The sequence below is a fragment of the Lagenorhynchus albirostris genome, chromosome 12, assembly GCF_949774975.1.
Source record: "Lagenorhynchus albirostris chromosome 12, mLagAlb1.1, whole genome shotgun sequence".
NCBI classification, from domain to species: domain Eukaryota; kingdom Metazoa; phylum Chordata; class Mammalia; order Artiodactyla; family Delphinidae; genus Lagenorhynchus; species Lagenorhynchus albirostris.
The window spans coordinates 66227879-66247012 of record NC_083106.1 but is presented as its reverse complement, the minus strand read 5'-3'; the positions used below and the strand labels follow the sequence as shown (position 1 = coordinate 66247012).

Here is a 19134-nt window from a genome sequence, read left to right as displayed (position 1 = left end):
AAATCTATCATATACACAGAATCATATGGGATGTAGTGTATAGTTCGGTTTCTCTTACTCAGCATAACGTTTTTGAAATTTGTCCGGACATCACTGTATGTATCAGTAGTTCATTCTATTTTATTGCTGAGTAGTAATTCCAACATATGAGCATGTATATTTATGATTAAGGTGAAAAAAAAAAGCTGTTTTTACTTGAAAAAAATTTGTTAGGTTTAACACTTTAGTAAGGGCTCAGTTATTTGGAAAAGAAGTTCTGAATAGAGATTTATATGTACCAACCAATTAGTCATTTTCTACCTTAGTCAAAAAACTTCTTTTGTTATTAACATGAATGTCAAAATTTAAACACAATATCACATAATAAACTAATCTAACATGATGTGGTTATCAATTTGATATGTATTTTGGAGATTCATTCCTTTAATAAGCATTTATTAAGTACCTACTTTGTAGCAGGCACTATTCCAGGGACAGAGAAACAAAACAAAATAAGGAATGGAACCTGTCCTCGAGAAACTCCCCCTAATATAAGCAGCAGATATGAAAGCAAAAGCAAGCTTGCAGCCCAAAGGACAGCATGGTCGGCCCTGCTTGGGAGACCCGGGAAGGTTTCACAGAGCAGGAGAGGCACCTGGCAGAGGTCGCTGGTGACTGTGAGAGGGGACTGCCGGCAGAGAAAGCAGGCCATCTCTGGTGCCAGCACGTGAGGCATCAAGGCACATTCAAGGTGTCCGGGGGAGACAGGTGTGAGAAACTGTTAGGGGTAAGTTCCTGGCACTTACTAGGTATGAGACTAGCATTATGTAAAGAGCTTGTTTTTTGAAGTATAATTTGATATTTCAGCAAGAAGTCAAAGCCAGTCTTTCTAAGCATAAGATGGCTGTGGTTGGCAGCAACAGAAATGCAGTTCCTTGTGTTCCCCGTGAGGTCGGCATAGGAGATTATTTTATTTCCTAAGTAATACACACAAGGTTTTTAGCTACCAGTCATTTATTTAGGAGAGTGTTATTAGGATTAGTAAGTCCAGAAGCTTAAAAATAACTAGTGAGCTTCTGAAAGTCAGCTACCTAAATATGACCTAGGTCACTGAAGCGAGGAGGTGTGTACTCCTGTCGCACCTGCGGTGAGCAGAGTGACACACTGCTGATCAAGGCAGGAGTGGAAGGAGGAGTTCTGGCTCATCCTTCAAGTACAGAATACAGTAAGAACAGAGTGGCTGTCAAACGTTCTTCTCATCCTCTCAATCCCCAATAAATTACACCTAAATGTGAACTTCAGCCCTCCCCTTTAAAGAAAAGACTCACAATTTAAGTCTGAAAATAAAACATTTAAAGGTCTGCAACAGCAAAAGAAAGAGGAGCACTATGACAAAGCAATACAACAAACATTTACAAAATGCCAGGCACGGAGTGGATGCTGGGGACACCAAAGCTGAGTTAAGTTACTGGAGGAGCTTATAGTTGAGGGCGGCAAGAGGGGAAAAGACAGACATACAGGACACACAAATACACAACTGGGAACTAGAGTGAGATAAGAAACTCTCAAGTGTAAAACAGGCTGTAGGGTTATAAAATCACACCATCAAGGCAAGGCTTCTTAGAGATTATACTATCAAGGTTTACCCAGTAATCGGTGAACTCTGAAAACCCCTCTGCTAGTAAATACCTAAATGCTAGATAAAATATTTGAAAAGGTTGTCTGGTGCCACTTATTTATCTAAAAACTTATACCAAGAAAGAGGAAAGCATCCCTGCCATGACTGAGTGGTCACTGACAATGCTTTATTTGTGGCTCTCCAAGATGAAACGTTGGAAGTCAGGACGCTTCCCAAGTGAGGAGGCAGATCCAAGGGGAGACAGGAGGTTGGCAGGGTAAGGTGAGGCACACCTCTCAGTGTTCGCGGAGAACCAGAGATACTACAAAGTAAACCTACGTATAAAACCTTTAAAATAAGTCATCTCAATTTTCATTAATACCCAGATCAAAATGTACATAAAGTTGTTAAGTGTGAAAGATATTAGTTACAAAACAACTTAGTATAAAAAAGATCCTTTGGGGACAACTGGAGAAACTTAAACATGGTCTGAGAATTAAGTGCTACTGAGGAATTACTATTCATTTTATTGGGTATAATAATCATTACGGTTATATATGGAAATGCCCTTAGAGATGCATGAAAGTATTTAAGGGTGAAATGCTGTGAGGTTTGCTTTCAAATATATTAGCAAATAAAAACTACTAGATGAAATTAATACAGTAAAATGTCAGCATATTAACTGTTAAATTTAGAGTGACGAGTATTTTGGTGACTCATTGGGCTATTTCCTCTGTTTACATGTAAGTCTGACACTTTTAATAATGAAGAGTAAGAAAGAAAAGCATTGATACTTTCAAATAACCCCATACCTCATTCAGTTCTGTCTTATCCATGTTATCCAGGTAAATTTTGGTCCAGTATTTGTCTAGCAGAGTAGCATGGCTATTTAGCGGTCGATACCAATTTCCTCCACAGCTCAAGAGTCTGTATTTCAGAATGAAAAACAGAGTCACACAAAATTCCCAATTTTAATCTTGAATTATGCCCCTGGTTATCCCTTGCTAGACGTTATCTCACATCTGAGTAAAACTCACAGTTCCTTCTGGTGCCAGACAGCACTATGTTGGGCTTATAGGGAGCATGACAATGAAAGGCTGCCACCAAGCCAGGTTTGACTATTTTCCTAGGGGGAGTAATAGCGCTTCAACCAAGTTATTTTCACATCACTGCAAATGATCCTATTAGACGTTTTGAACTGAACAACATGTTCCTTTTCCTTAAGACATAACTTCAGGAAAAAGAAAACCTAATCCAAGACCAACAGCACTAAAAATAAGTTCACTGCTTATTACCAAAAGCGACAGTACCTGAAGTTATTTAACATGCCCAGAAGAGAAGGAATATTCATTAAACACATACTCTGGGCAAGCCATGGGCTTACACCTAAGCCATGTAATTTAATCTTCACAACAACTGCCCTGAGGGGATGATGCCTTTCTTTTCTTCTAACTGTAAGGAAGAACTGTATGGAAGAGAAGGAGAGTAATGTCCCTTGCTCACTCAACTATGACTACAAATGGCAAAGCCAAGAACTGAACTCAGGTTTGTGTGACATACTTCTATGATGTCCCAGGACTTTCTGGGAAATGTATCTAGCAGGAAAGAACTTCACCATCGCTGTGAATAAAATCAGGGTCTATTAAAACTAACAGGGCCTAGCAAGGTCTTCCTTAGAACTGTTAGCTCTGCATTCCATCTGGAAGTGAATGTTCACAGAGGTACAGTAAACACTAATATAATCACTAAATACAATGTGGCATTATTTTCACTCTTGGGCATTTTAAGACCTTAGAGAAGCTGTACAGTTATAGACAAGTAGGAGGAAATAAACCACTGCCTTCACATTATTTTAAAAAGTAGATAGGGACATACACTAAGTTTGCTTAGGTTTTATTCCTTTGTTGATGCTTATATTCAATTAATTTTTTTAAATGCCTGAGGTCTACGTGGCTTTATCATCACCACCATCATGGCTGGGCACTTACTTTGTGAGAGGTCTTAGTCACTTCACCTAACCTTCATAACTTACACCAAGTTGTAAAGTAGGTGTTATTGGCCCCATCATAATCAGTCAAGCAAGGTACACACAGGTACAAAGTGTCAGTGTCAGGATTCAAACCCAGGGCTATCTGACAACAGTCTCATCTCTGATTATGTTTGAAAACATGAAAACAAGACAAAGTTTTTTAAGACTGGTTACTTATTTTTAAGTGGGGGAAAAAAAACCACTTTTACTTTCTAAATTAATTATCTCCATTAAAAATAGTCAGGAAGGGGCTTCCCTGGTGGCACAGTGGTTGAGAATCCGCCTGCCAAAGCAGGCGACACGGGTTCGATCCCTGGTCCAGGAAGATCCCACATGCCACGGAGCAACTAAGCCCGTGCGTCACAACTACTGAACCTGTGCTCTAGAGCCTGTAAGCCACAACTATTGAGCCTGCGTGCTGCAACTACTGAAGCCCGTGTGCCTAGAGCCCATGCTCCACAACAAGAGAAGCCACTACAGTAAGAAGCTGAGCACCGCAACGAAGAGTAGCCCCTGCTCACTGCAACTAGAGAAAGCCTGCGTGCAGCAATGAATACCCAACACAGCCAAAAATAAATTAAATAAATTTAAAAAAAAAGTCAGGAATGAGAATGTTGAATCTGTCATCACTGCTAACTAACCTTGCTTAAAATGGGCCCAGAGAACTCTATTCCAAGACTTTTGTACTCAGCACTCTAGCATGCGGACTTAGGAAGAGGCTCCATCGTGGGAACAGAAGGGTTAATGGGACATACCTCCTGGTTGCAAAGAACTGAAATCCAGGAGCCACTTTCAGACAGTCACCTTGGCCAGGAATCAAGAGCTCTCCATTCTCCAAGAGAGGGATCAGCACGGAAACCTAAATCACAAAACCCCAGTGATGAAGCTATTAAGACAGAAGTAACAAACAAGAAAGCAAAAAAACCCTCTCACCAAATGATGAACACGTCCTTAAAGGAAACCCTACTTCTCACAGCATGAACTGGGGTCAAATGCCAGGCGGGAATACTGGAGCCACCTACACTGCAGCAGAGCAACTTATTCATTCAGCATTCACTGAGTTCCTACTATGGACCAGAATCAAGCAAGACAGGAAAAATCCAGACATGACTGAGGCTTTACAGCCTAGAGTCTGACGGGAGATAGCCATGCAGACTACCATACAGCATGATCGGTGTGACCCCCAAGGAGTGTACAAAACGGTATGTGAAGACAGAGGGTGGCTGTAGATCAGTGTGGAGTAGTTTAGAAGCAGGGCAGTGAAGCCATTCTAGAGGTAATGACATTCACTGAGTCTGAAAGTATGAAGAGGGATCAGCCTGGTTTGTTGGGAGAGCAATGGCACATTTACTCTAGGCAAAAATATTCAAATGGATAAAAATGTATATGCCTAAGAGCATGGCATGAGAGGACTCTTACAGTTAGGGTTAGGGCAGAACGTGTATATGAAGTAGTGGAAAAATACTAGGCTTAGAGATAAATGATAAAAGGCCTTCTGTGCTGAGCTAAGGAGTTTGAATTTTTTTCATGAAGTTGTTGAGAGGAGTTTAGTCTGAAGAAAAACCTATTTTTTATTTTAGAAAATGAACTGTGCAACAATATGGAAGATAAACTGAAAGAGAGCCAGCCTGGAGGGAAAGAAGCGAAAAAGGACACCACTCAGGTAACAAAGGTAAGATGGCAGGATAGATTAGATAGACAGACAGATAAAAATAAGAAGACCTGTGCTAAGGCAGTGGGCTAGGAGGGAATAGAATAAGAGATAAGGGAAAAGTACTAAGCAATATCAGACTAAGTGAATGCGGGACTAGAGGAAGGAGACACAACAAAATTCTGGCTTGGTAATTGTGTGGCAGGAAAGGCTGTTGCAGGAAAGAGCAGATAAGGTTCATTTTGAACATCCTGAACCTGTACCTGCTAAGGAAGATCCAAGTAGAGATTTTTCAAGAAAAGTATGGACTAGACATATGGGTCTAGGGGATGTGAGTTTATAGAAGTTTGAGGAAAAAAACAGTAAGAAGAATAAAGAGCCAAGGAAGAAGGTCCTAAAATGTCAAGGTAATTTTATTAAGCATCCTTATTTCATACATGGCTAAGAAATGAAAGGAAAAATATTATAGGGGCAACTCCAAGATAACTCCGACACTTGAAACAAAAGACAACCATCCTGAATGAGATCTATAAAAGCCATAAAAGCTACCTTAAAATAGTAATTAGTTAGCAATTAGCTGAGAAGTTCTGGAAATAACAAAATAATAATCAAGGGTCCAGGTATGTTTTAAAATAAACACAACTTTACTATAATGATGATGTAGTTTAAATCAACTGAACAGCATACCCTCTGCAACCAAATGTACTGATAGTAACAGAAGGGGAATGGTCTACACAAAATGGAACTCAAAGTACAAGAATTTTCTGATGTTTACCAGACGTTGCCCAAGGAAGATCAAGACAGAAACTAACAGTTTGGTCTTGAAATCTGGATTTGGTCATCAAAGAATGTACTTGGCTATGGCAAAGGGATAGATCCCTAGGCTTCATCATGACCTGAATGGAATATCCCTTATGTTCATCTACCTTCTTTGGCTCAAATTCTATGATTTATAATACTAATGACTTCCCAGGTACCCTGATGTCTGAAAAAATTGCCCAGGAAAGAGAGCTATAGAAAGCGCTAAGACTCAACAAATACTTTTAAGTTGGCCTTGCAGTTTATAATTCAGTTTTAGTTTTAAGTCTCATTGGTAGTAGTCATCCTTGGCTCTGGGCTTCTTAAGAAATCTGACTCTCCAGCCCCATAAAACTGAGCATTAAAATCTTAGAACATGGTGGTCAAACTAAGCCAATAACCCCATTACATTTTTACCTCACTAGACTCTAAAATATGTGTGTCATAAGACACACACATATTTATAGCCCCTCCTTCCCCATACATTTCCCTAAACCTAAAGACCTTTCCCACCTCTCCTTCCCACTCCCCCATCTCTGTCTCCTCTCTCTCTCCAATCCAAGAGGGGAAAGTCCATATATAGGTGGCTTTAGGGTTCACGGTAAAAGAAAATTAAAACCAATCTCAGGAAAATCTACCCAAAGGAAGATTTTTTTCATTCTGGAATACATTTTTTTGGTCATAGTTTACAGAATACAGAAGAAACATGGACTGCCTCCATAGCTAAATTTTATACACATATAAAAGTGATCTTTTTGAAGTCAAAAATATACATCCAGTTTATTTTCCTTAATGGAACAAAGACAAGCAGGCTCTTATTATATCATCTCTTCTTTCATCTGTCCTCAGCCCACTGCTCTACAAATGCCATAGCCAGGGAGCTGGGTCTCAAAGTTCTCAATGGATATGCAGCATGGATTAAGATGTTTCCCACCAAGCCTATTCTTGGAAAGTCTGTGAAATTGGTCACATTTTCAACTAAAGGAGGATAAAAAACTACTGTGAAATTGATCACATATTCAACTATTAAAGGAAACAGTACAAGCAGAATTTTAATAATGTTCTATCAAACAAGAGATCAGCCCAGTAATCCAAGAACTCGAACCAGATTAGGTAGATAACCAACATACCATCTCTAATGAAATACCTATGTTGTTTAAATAATCCCCCAGTATCACTATTAACACAATTCTCATTCTCTTCAAAGACAAGAAATTAGCGAGTTACTAGGGAGGTGACATACCACGTCCAAGGGAGCATAGTCAATATCCTCCAGAAGGATCCAGTGTCCATTTGTGGCCGCCTGTGTCAGGGTACCAGGCTGCCACACAAACTCTCCTGGGACATCCGTGCAGCGATACATTCCCAACAGCATCTGCAAAAAGATTATTGAAGCCACACACCTGAGGAGCCAATGCTACATCCTGCGATTAGTTCCATTAAACTTCCACAGGGTTATAACAGGTACCTGAGGTTTTACAGCATGGTCCCCTCAGTTATGAGGAAGACCAATAACTATTCTCATATTCTCCTAGCAAAAACAATATTTTAATGCAAATATTCACAAGTATGCTCACCAACCAAAATCTGCCATTTCTTACTTACTTTACTGTCGGTCTGATCTCCAAGCTGGACTTTGAGAAGCTGAGGGGGCTTCCTTCTACCTGTCATTGCAGCTAAATGTTCAACTAAGGAAGTTTTCCCACATCCAATTGGTCCTTCCAACAACACAGCATTCTGAGAAGCCACTGCCATAGCCAGGGTCTGAAGATTTCTGCAGACTGACTCAACCAGCACATAAGACCTAAAGGCCAGCTCCTGTTCGCGAGAAGAACTCCGACTACTGGCCTAAGGAAGCAAGTGAAAAATAAAAGGCATATCAAGAAGAGTCTTTCCATCAAAGGGCACAGGTTAATTTCTACAACAGTGCTTCCACCGGCTTTTACATAAACCTCTGCCAATAAATTGGTAGTACAGGACCTACAGTAACAACAAGTATGTTATCCAAAGTAAGGATCTGACTTTTTCACTTTCCTTTCTCCCCCGCACTCCAACTCTGGGGAGAAGGGTGGGAACTCACTAACAAATTTAAGAAAAAGTCTCCCAAACTTTAAGAAGCCACAAAAATTGACACACAGGGGATGGGAGCAAGCCTCATCTCTCATGACTGGATTTTTGTTTTTCTTTACCTTACCACATTCTAGGATTTCACGTCTAAGATCAAGAATGCACAATACACTTATGAGACCATCGGGGAGAGTAAGGACACTGAAAGGATACACTATAAAATTGTTCAATTTTTTCCAGGTGTAATAAAGAGTTCTGGGAATTTTTTAAGTCCTTTTTTTCTTTTTTTAAAAAAATTTTTATTGAAGTATAGTTGATTTATAATGTGTTAATTTCTGCTATACAGCAAAGTGTTTCAGCTATACATATATTATTTTTCATTATGGTTAATCACAGGATACTGAATATATTTCCCTTATATATACATCCTATATATAATAGTTTGCATAAAGTCCTTTCCTTTTATACACACACACACACACACACACACACACACACGCTAAACTACAAGCATACCTCAAAGATTTTGCAGGTTGAATTCCAAACCACAGCAATAAACCAAATACCATAATGAAGCAAGTCACACAAAATTTTCGGTTTCCCAGTGCACATACAAGTTATGTTTACACTACACTGTGGTCTATTAAGTGTACAACATAGCTTTATGTCTTAAAGACAATGTACATACCTTAATTTAAAAATACTTTATTGCTAAAAATGCTAACCATCATCTGAGACTTCACCAAGTTGTAATCTTTGCAATAGTAACATCAAAGACCACCAGTCACAGATCACCCTAACAAATATAAATAATGAAACAGTTTTAAATATTTCAAGAATTACCAAAATGTGACACAGAGACACGAAGTGAGCAAATGCTGTTGGAAAAATGGCACCAACAGACTTGCTCAAGGCAGGGTTGCCACAAACCTTGTTAAAAAAAAAAAATGCAATATCTGAGAAGCACAACAAAACAAGGTATGCCTATATTTAGCTAAGAAATGATGTGGTATCTGGGAGTTGCTTCAAAACAATATGGTGTGAGGACAGTGTTCAGAAATATAAATGCAATATAACTGATCATGAATTTATAATTACTGAAGCTGAATGATGGGTACATGTGGATTCATTACACTATTGTTTCTACTTTGGAATACGTTTAACATTTTCCATAACAAAAAGTAAAATAATAATAATAATGTACCCAATATGTTTAATGGGTAGTTTCAGTTTTGCAAGATGAAAAAGTTCTGGAGTTTCTTTGCTAACAATGTGAATATACTTAACACCACTGAAGAGCACACTTAAAAATGGTAAAGATGGTAAACGTTACATTCATTTTACCACAATTTAAACAAATTTTATTAACAATGGACCTAATACGACACAGAAAAAAGGACCTCTTGGAAAAGTGCAATGATTATTAACTTTAAGGAATGGTAAATTCTCAAACATAGCTTGTCCCCTAAAGATATGTGAGGACAAAATGAGATTCAGGGCTGGAAGTTCTTGAACTTTTTGCAGAGCTGTTACTCTTAGCAACCGGCAGGCAGGCTGGGCTGTAGCTCCATTCTGCACTTCTGCCCCAGTGCTCTGCCACTGCCACCCAGTATATCAAGCCTACTCCAACCAGAATCCTTCCCTATGTTAAAGTTCTAATGCTCCAAACCTAATCTATGTTAGGAGAGTGGTTAAAGAGAGGTGGGGAGGTCTTCCTGACCAGAGGGAAACACAAGGCGCTTTGGAAATGCTGGCATCTCAGTGCTGGTGACAGAGATATTTAGTTTACGAATAATCATGCAGCTGTACACTTAAGACATGCACTTTTTTATATCTATATTATACTTATCTTTTTAATTTTGTACTTCCCAGATACAAACTGATAGATCAAGGAATGACTCAGGACTTGTTCCAGGAAGAAAACTGGGTGGGTCTGACCATCAGACAAAGTGACAACTGACTAAAGACTGCTGGGGAAAAACAGACTGGTTCCCAATGTTCCCAGATTATGGAACCAGACTCTGATTTACAAGACTTTCCAAAGTGTAGCCTGGAGGCACACTCTTGGAAAGGTCATTTGCTATGGCAGGGGAAGAGCTCACTACAGATGCAACCCTCTCACACAACAGGCAAAGAGAATATTCTGACAGAAAGAGGCCGGGGAGTTACACCTGGGCCTAGCCCCGTCTCTGCCAAAGGACAGCCCACAGGTCCTGGGCAAGTCATTCTGCCTTAGTTTTACATAAATATGGTATCACAACGTGGGCCACCCAACTTCAAACAGCTGTTGTAGCAAGTAAATGAGGTCATACACGGAAGAGCTTTGCTAAAGTTAAAAGCTTTTGCATAGGCATCATTACAATTTCTGACTTCACACTAAATAGGGACAAAGTGACTATCAAAGAGGAGGGTCCTGGGTGAATTTCTCTTACTCTCTCCTTGAACACTTCTGTAAGTGGAACAGTAATCTGGCAAACTCGATTTGGCTCACACCTAGAACACAGAGCCCAGCCAAGGAAAAATGCACACTCAGTGTTTGGATGGAAGAGGGCACACACGCCACTGCTGTCAACATACCTGCTCTCCAGGGGCTGGCGGCTGCCCAGGCAGCAGCACACCACAGACAGCAGTCACCCTGGAGGAGAGGTCAGCTGAAACAAGGTGTCCTTGTAAATACTGCAGCTCCTTCTCCTTACGCCAAAGGGAGGCTTCTGGATTGGCCAACACCAAGGCTTTCTCTAAGTCCTGCAGCTGGGCCTCTTCTAGTAACCTGAGGAAAATGAGGATCTCATCAACTACTCTAATGCCCAGTAAAGCCACATCGAGATCTCCAGGAATGCTCCTGCTTACCTTAACCTGAAATGGATCAGTTCCTCACTGTTAAAAATCTTCTTAAGGAATGATAACTTGTGCTCTTCATTCATACAGGTGACCAAAGAAAGACAATTGGCTGTGTACCTGGAGAAAACCAAAGTATATAAACTCAGAACCTGCAGCTGATTCTGAAGAATAAAGGAAATTTGCTAGCCAACTGAACACTAGAAAAGGAAATCTTATAATTAACATAGGGAAGGGTAGAAAACACAAATCAGGCAAAATAAATTCACCTAATGGAACACAAAACAATGGAATTCCACTCATACCACCTGATTTCCCTCTGAAATGACACGTGAAAGGGAATAAGAACCCCAAAGGGACCAGAACAAAAATGACATCTTTTAAAAGGTTTCCCTTCCCTCCTCATGCATACAACTCCAGACTCCGTCAACCATCCCCACACTAGAAGCACAGGAACAGCCCAACAGCTACGCACCAGCGGACCAAGGTGTCATGGCTCCTGAGGAGTGGGATGCACACGCTCCAGTCCCAGAGCTCCCGGAACACAGACTGCTCTTGCTGCAGAAACTTGTAAGCTGCTTCCATTAGGTCCCGGAGCTTCATCCGTCTGCGCCCATACCGGACTGGATTTGCATCTGAGCTCTCTAGGAAAAGTCTTTGAAAGACTGGAGAAGTGTCCTTGAAATACTTCAGGGCAAACCTTCAGAAAGAAAAAGAACTTTCATTGCTTGGTAAGAATATCAAAGTATACATATCCACTTAATGAGACAACGGAACATAACAGTAACTCCCAAGGGTTTGAGAACCAAAAGAGATGAATGCTTAAAGCCACTAGTCCTAAGATTATATTCTGTTCAAGTTCAGGAACCCAATTGCAGCATGAGATATCTAAGAGGAAACAAACCACAAGAACTTATCACAAGTGTTTACTACTGAAAATAAACTCATTTTCAACAAATATTTATTGACTTCTCACTATGAGTCACACACTGTGTTTCAGACACTGTGTTAAGTCCTGGAGGTACAAAACCAAGAAGATACTTTCCTTGAGGAGCCTGCTATCTAGGAAGGAAGAGAGTCACAGAAACAACGAGAGGCACAAAGAAAACAGATTCAACTGAACCTGGGAGAGTCAAGAAGAGATGCTTTGGCTGCACCTTAAAAGATGAAGAGGTGATCCTCATGAGAGGCAGTAAGATTGGAAAAGAGGACAAAAAGCTACAAGACATACAGGAAATAATTAACAATGGCAATAGTAAGTCCTTCTGCATCAGTAATTACTTTGAATGTAAATGGTTTACTCACAATCAAAAGACACTGGCTGAATGGATATAAAAAAGAAAAAAAAACAGCATCAAACTATATGCTATGTACAAGAAACCCACTTTGGATCTAAGGCTACACATAGGGTGAAAGTGAAGAGATTAAAAAAAAAATTCCATGCAACTGGTAATCCAAAGAGAGCAGGAGTGACTATATTAATATCAGTCAAAACAGACTTTAAATGGATAGAATAATGAGACAGAAGATCAATAAGGAAACAGAGGACTTGAACAACACTATAGACCAAAGGGACCTAACAGACACATACAGAATACTCTACCCAGCAACAGCAGAACATATATTCTTCTCACATGCACATGGAACATTCTCCAGGATAGGGCACATGTAAGGATGCAAAACAAGTCTCAACAAACTTTAAAGTAATGAAATTACACAAAATACTTTTGTATAATAATACAAAATATTACAATAGAATGAAACTAGAAAGCAACAGCAGAAGGAAAACTGAAAAATCCTCAAATATGTGGAAATTAAACAACACACTCTTAAACAACCAATAGATCAAATAAGAAGTCACAAGGAAAATTAGAAAGGACCTTGAAACAAATGAAAAGAAAAATACAACACACCAAAACCTATGGGATACAACAAGAGCAATGATAAGAGGGAAGTTTATAGCTACAAACATGTATATTTTAGAAATCTCAAGCTAACAACCTAACTTTACACCTCAAGTAACTAAAAAAAGAATAAACTAAACCCAAAGCTAACAAAAGAAAGCAAATAATAAAGATTAGAGCAGAGATACAGACTAGAAAAACAACAGGGAAAAAAAATCAACAAAACTAAGCGCTGGTTTTTGAAAAGATCAAGAAAAGTGATACACTCTTAGGTTAACTAAGAAAAAAATAGAAGGTTCAAAAAACAACACAAATGAAAGAGGGGACATTACGGATGCCACAGAAATAAAATAGACTATAAGGAATACTATGAGGGAATTCCCTGGCGGTTCAGTGGTTAGGGCTCCACGCTTCCACTGCAGGGGGCATGGGTTCAATCCTTAGTGGGGGAACTAAGATCCTGCATGCCACATGGCGTGGCCAAAAACAAACAAACAAAAACACACACACACACACAAAATTAACAATTGTTGGTACGGATGTGGAGAAGCTGGAACCCTTGTGCACTGTTGGCAGGATAACATGGTGCGACTCCATGGAAAACAGTACAGAAGTTCCTTTAAAAAAAAAAATAGGGGGCTTCCCTGGTGGCACAGTGGTTAAGAATCCACCCACCAATGCAGGGGACACGGGTTCGAGCCCTGGTCCAGGAAGATCCCACATGCCGCGGAGCACCTAAGCCCATGCGCCACAACTACTGAGCCCACGCACCTAGAGCCCATGCTCCGCAACAAGAGAAGCTGCCACAATGAGAAGCCGGCGCACCATAATGCAGAGTAGCCCCTGCTCGCCGCAACTAGAGAAAGCCTGCGTGCAGCAACAAAGACCCAATGCAGTCAGCCATCCATCCATCCATCCATAAATAAATACATATATACATACATAAATTTTATTTAAAAAACTAATAATAAATAGGGACTTCCGTGGTGGCTCAGTGGATAAGACTCTGTGCTCCCAATGCAGGGGACCTGGGTTTGTTCCCTGGTCGGGGAACTAGATCCCACATGCATGCTGCAACTAAGAGTTCACATGCCACAACTAAGGAGCCTGCCTGCTGCAACTAAACCTGGCACAACCAAATAAATAAATAAATATTCACAAAAATAAAACTAGCATATCTTTTTTCACCACAAAGCAAACATACTAATTTAATTACAGATTGAAATACAGTGAATCACATGATGCACTTATCCATATGGCCCAGCAATTCCATTTCTAGGTATATAGCCAAAAGAACTGAAAGCAGAGTCTCAAAGAGATTTTTGCACACGCATGTTCATAACAGCACCATTCACAATAGCCAAGAAGTGGAAGCAACCCAAATGTCTTTTGACAGATGAATAAACTGCGGTATATACATACAATGCAATACTGTGTAAACTTAAAAAGGAAGTAAATCCTGTCACATTCAACAGCATATATGAACCTTCAGGACATTATGCTAAGTAAAGTAAGCCAACCATAAAAGGATAAATACTGTATGATTTCATCTATATTAGGTATCTAAAGTAGTCAAATTCACAGATATGGAAAGCAGAATGGTGATTACCCGGGGGCTGGGGGGAAGGAGCACAGGGGAATTGTTTAGAGAGTATAAAATTTCAGTACTGCAAGATGAAAAACGTCTGGAGACCTGTTTTACAACAATGCAAATATATTTAACACTACTGAATTGCATACTTAAAAATAGTTAAGATGGCAAATTTTATGATTTTTTTTTACCATAATAAAAATAAGTATGTGCATTTTTTTTGCGGTATGCAAGCCTCTCACTGTTGTGGCCTCTCCCGTTGCGGAGCACAGGCTCCAGACGCGCAGGCTCAGCAGCCACGGCTCACGGGCCCAGCCGCTCCGCGGCATGTGGGATCTTCCCGGACTGGGGCACGAACCCGCGTCCCCTGCATCAGCAGGCGGATTCTCAACCACTGCGCCACCAGGGAAGCCCAGTATGTGCATTTTTAAGAATGAAAATAAACTTTAAAAACTTAAACATACTCTACAGAATTTATGTGTACTGCAAACATGGTGACTCTCAGTATATTCAGGTAGTAAATGATGTAGAAGCATATCCTTGTTGTTTCTACTGTACTCCTTGGCATGTTGAGTAGAAGGAAACCCAGGAAGTGGGAAAAGGAATCAAAGCAAACTCCTCTGTGCCCTCTATGTATTGGTCAACAATGAAAGCTATTGGTTTAGCTCTTTCTGTACTCTCATTACCCCGTCTACTCTGAAGTGGGACTAGAACAGGGAGTATGTCAACAGTAGGTATTATTATCCCAAATGTAAAGCTAAGGAAACTGAAGTGGTTAGTTTATTTGCTAAGGTCACAAAGCTACTAAGTGTAAAGAGGCTATCTGAATCCAGGCTTTCCAACTCCACAATCAGATGTGTGATTCAGTTGCTCTACTACAGACGTGAAGAAAGTGGATTCATCAAGAGTTGGAGTTTTCTCGATAGATAAGAACACTGAACCGACGGACAAAAAAGCAGGTATTAATAGAAAGACAGCAACCATAAGGTCAAAAATAGAATTTTAAGCCACATAAGGAAGGTACAAACTGGAAAGAGCTGATTAACAGGAAGAAAGAATTGGCAGTCCCAGTGAGGAGAAAGACTAGTGTGTTAAATGAACTAGTGGGATAGGAGATGGCAGTCTGGGAACGGAGCGTTTGAGCCAGTGACTTGTAAGGTGGTGGTGCAGATGTGAGCTAGACCCAGGGTGTGACCACTGCAGTGAGCAGGGTAGGTGAAATGAACACAGAAGTCCACTGGAGATTAACTAGTCAAGGAACAACAGAGTCAGCACTGCATGGATATTCCAAGTGGGACACAGGAGCTGGGGTGGGGAAGAAGACCATGGGCCGGTTGCCAAGTTCTTCAAAGAAGGAAGAGGAGCTCAGAAGTTCATCAGTGATCACAAGAAAGCAGCAGCAGAAAATAAAGCAGAAGATGGCAGGTGTCATGGCAACAAGGAAGTCCAGAAAACTTCACAGAACAGAGAGGAGGACACCCACTAAACATGCAGACTGTGAGGGACATGGACGGTTCGATTAAAGACCCCCTTCCCTGTTAAGGACCAACACGAACACGGTATCAAGACCACCATAAATCAGTGAAGACAAGGAAGCAAAAGTAACAGAGAAGAGGCTAAGTATACAAGGGAGTGTGCAGGTTATGGAGCACAAGCAGGGAAAGGGTTTGGGTGAGGGAAGAGGCCTGGATGTCAGCTGGGTGGGACGATACAAAATGAGAATTCAGGAGATGGGTGGGAAGGCTTGGACTTCAATGAGCAAGCCAGGCCAACAGGAATAAAGGCTTTGTACATTAACGCTCATGATATTCTGAAGGAGACTGGACAACTAGGTCTCAGGAGATTTAGCTGTGGGGACTTCCCTGGTGGTCCAGTGGTTAGGACTCCCCACTACCACTGCAGGGGGCACAGGTTCAATTCCTGGTTGGGGAACTGAGATTCCGCATGCCGAGCAGCGCAGCCAGGAAACAAAAAAAAGATTCAGCTGTGGCTTGGAAGAGAGACATGGCAGCTGTGGTGTGGGAGGCTGGTCGTCCACTAGCTCATGGGCAGCTGGTGTTTGGCAGTGCACGTGGAACCAATGGGCAGCAACAAACATGTAGGAGATAAGCAGTAACCAAGTCATCAACCCGACCCAAGAGGTCTTTGAGGATACGGGGAAATGAACAGAGTGGACTGGCAATGGCTGTAAACCTGTGTAGTAGAAGGCTTCCCTATAGGGGAAACAGACTGTGGTCCACCGCAAGTATACAAAAGGAGGATGGGTTGATATCCCATCCTGAACTTAGGTGACTACAGCACCCTTTTCTCTAGAGACCCATCATTTTCAGAAAGTGCTCTAAAATTCTGATCCAGGCAGTGATGGATGGACCAGTAAAGCATACTTAGGCAGAGAATAACATGATCAGATTTTTCCCTGGAGAATATTCGAAGTCTATGGAGAATGGTCTCTTTCCTGGGATAAAACAAAGAGTTGTAAGGTCTAAAATGCAACAAGGAACACTATCCAGTTAAACGTCTAATCTTGGATCAGCCACTTACTTGGGCAACTCAGCATCTAGAGGTAAGACCTGTGGTCCAGTTCTGGCTCTGACACTTAGAACAACTTAGTTAACTTAGTTAACCCCTCTAAAGATTTGAAATGGGACTAAGAGTGCCTGAATATGTCACAGTACAAAGATTAAAAAGATAATGTTTATCTACTTACTTAAATACTCTAAAGCCTGTATAAATATGTGTTATTACTAAAATACCACCATTCTGTTCCAAAATCCACACTCCTAACTCCCACGGCAGATCCACAGATTTTCATATCCAAGGATGTTCAATGTCACATTATACATCAAAAATTCAAAAACAACCTAACTGCCCAACAAACGGATAAGAAGGGGTAAAATACTACACAACTTTTAAAACAACTTTATTTACTGATGCAAAGATGTCCATATGTGACTAAATTTAAAAACAAGACGCAAGTTAAAAATTATGTGTTTTTATTAAAATTAGTATATAGTCAAATGTCTGTTTAGATTTTATTAAAATTTTATTTTGAAAATATGTGCACAAATGTTCTAAAATTTGCTGTGGGGATGGTTGCACATACCTGTGAATATACTAAAACCACTGAACTGTACACTTATGTGGTATATAAACTACATCTCAATAAAGCTAATTTTTAAATGTGTGCACATAAATATATCAGTGTGCACACTCTCAGATGGGTGCAAGAGTAAGAAAAAGAAAAGGAATTTGGGAGGAAACATACCAAACATAGCAGTTATCTCTGGAGAGTAGGATTTCAGGGTGGAGAGGACCTTTTGCTTTTTATGATTCTGTATTATTGAGTGTTACCTAAACATATTGCTTTTGTAATTAAAAGAGGATGTTCTTTTCCTCAGAAGAATGCCGCCAGAGTAAGTAAAATAATTCTTGAAGGGGGAAAAAAGTCTAAAATAAAATGTGTGTTACCCTTACAACATTCCTGGACACAGTTTTGAAGCAGAGGTTTATAAAAGCATAACTACTTTTGGTCCCTCATTCCACTCTATGCCAGCCTGATTTCAGCATGATTGTACATATATATACAGCACTTTACACATGAAGCATGCTCTACCATAGCATTCCACCTGCTATTGTTCACAAAAGACCATTAATAGGCCCACCTATTATTGCTCTTCCCAATCAAAGACATAGCACTGATGTGGATCCACATGTCCAGGACAAACTGACAGCAAATGCGAAATTGAAGCCAAGAAATTAACCCAGTACAACCCAAAGGAACTTAGGTGATTACCATAGTCCCCCCTTATCCACGGGGGATGGGTTCCAAGACCCGGAGTGGATGCCTGTCACCACGGATAGTACTGAACTCTATAGACACTTTTTTCCTATACATACATGCTTATGATAAAGTTTAATTTATAAATCAGGCACAGAATATCCAAATTGTCAGCAACACTACTCCTGTGCTTTGGGGCCATTATTAGTAAAATAAAGGTTACTTGAACACAAGCACTTTAATACCACAACACAAATGGTTACTAAGTGACTAGTAGGTAGGTAGCAAATACAGCATGGATATGCTAGAGAAAGAGATGACTCATCCCGGGCAGGACAGCACAAGATTTCATTATACTACTCAGAACAGCATGCAACTTAAAACTTATGAACTGTTTATTTCTGGAATTTTCCATTTAATTTTTTTGGGTATGACTGACTTCAGGTAACTGCAACCACGGGAAACAAAACCACAGATAAAGGGGGACTGCTGTATTCTTTCCTTCCTGGGAGTATAAATATAATCTTTAGCTATAACATGCTGTTCAGATCAAGTTCTGTGTAAATCAGTCAACAAATATATGAACGGCTCAAACAGGATGAGTGGGCAGCACCACAAAGTAGAAAAAAGAGCATGGGCTTTGGAAGCAGCTAACCTAGGACTGAATTCCAGCTCTGCCACTTTCTAGCAAAGGGACTTTGGGCAAGTTACTTAGCATCTCTGAGCCTCAGTCTCCTCATCTGGAAAATGGGAATAACACCTAACCTCTGAGGGTTGCAGACAATGCCAATAAAATGCGAGAGTAGTTGTTGTAGTCCTCATCATTAATGAAAGGCAGTTTCCACAAGATTTGCGTGCCATGGTTGAAAGGACAGTGTGTT

General features: G+C 40.3%; 1 protein-coding gene across 1 annotated transcript in view; it reads right to left on the bottom strand.

The window, feature by feature from the left end:
- MDN1 (midasin AAA ATPase 1) overlaps positions 1-19134 on the bottom strand; it is a 154869-nt gene that overhangs the window by 124140 nt on the left and 11595 nt on the right. The window contains exons 3-9 of the mRNA XM_060168184.1: positions 11456-11680; positions 10993-11100; positions 10720-10912; positions 7681-7923; positions 7319-7450; positions 4382-4485; positions 2410-2524 (exon numbers count right to left, since the gene is read on the bottom strand). Coding sequence (XP_060024167.1) covers positions 2410-2524; positions 4382-4485; positions 7319-7450; positions 7681-7923; positions 10720-10912; positions 10993-11100; positions 11456-11680 — 1120 coding nt within the window. The remainder of the gene's footprint in view (positions 1-2409; positions 2525-4381; positions 4486-7318; positions 7451-7680; positions 7924-10719; positions 10913-10992; positions 11101-11455; positions 11681-19134) is intronic.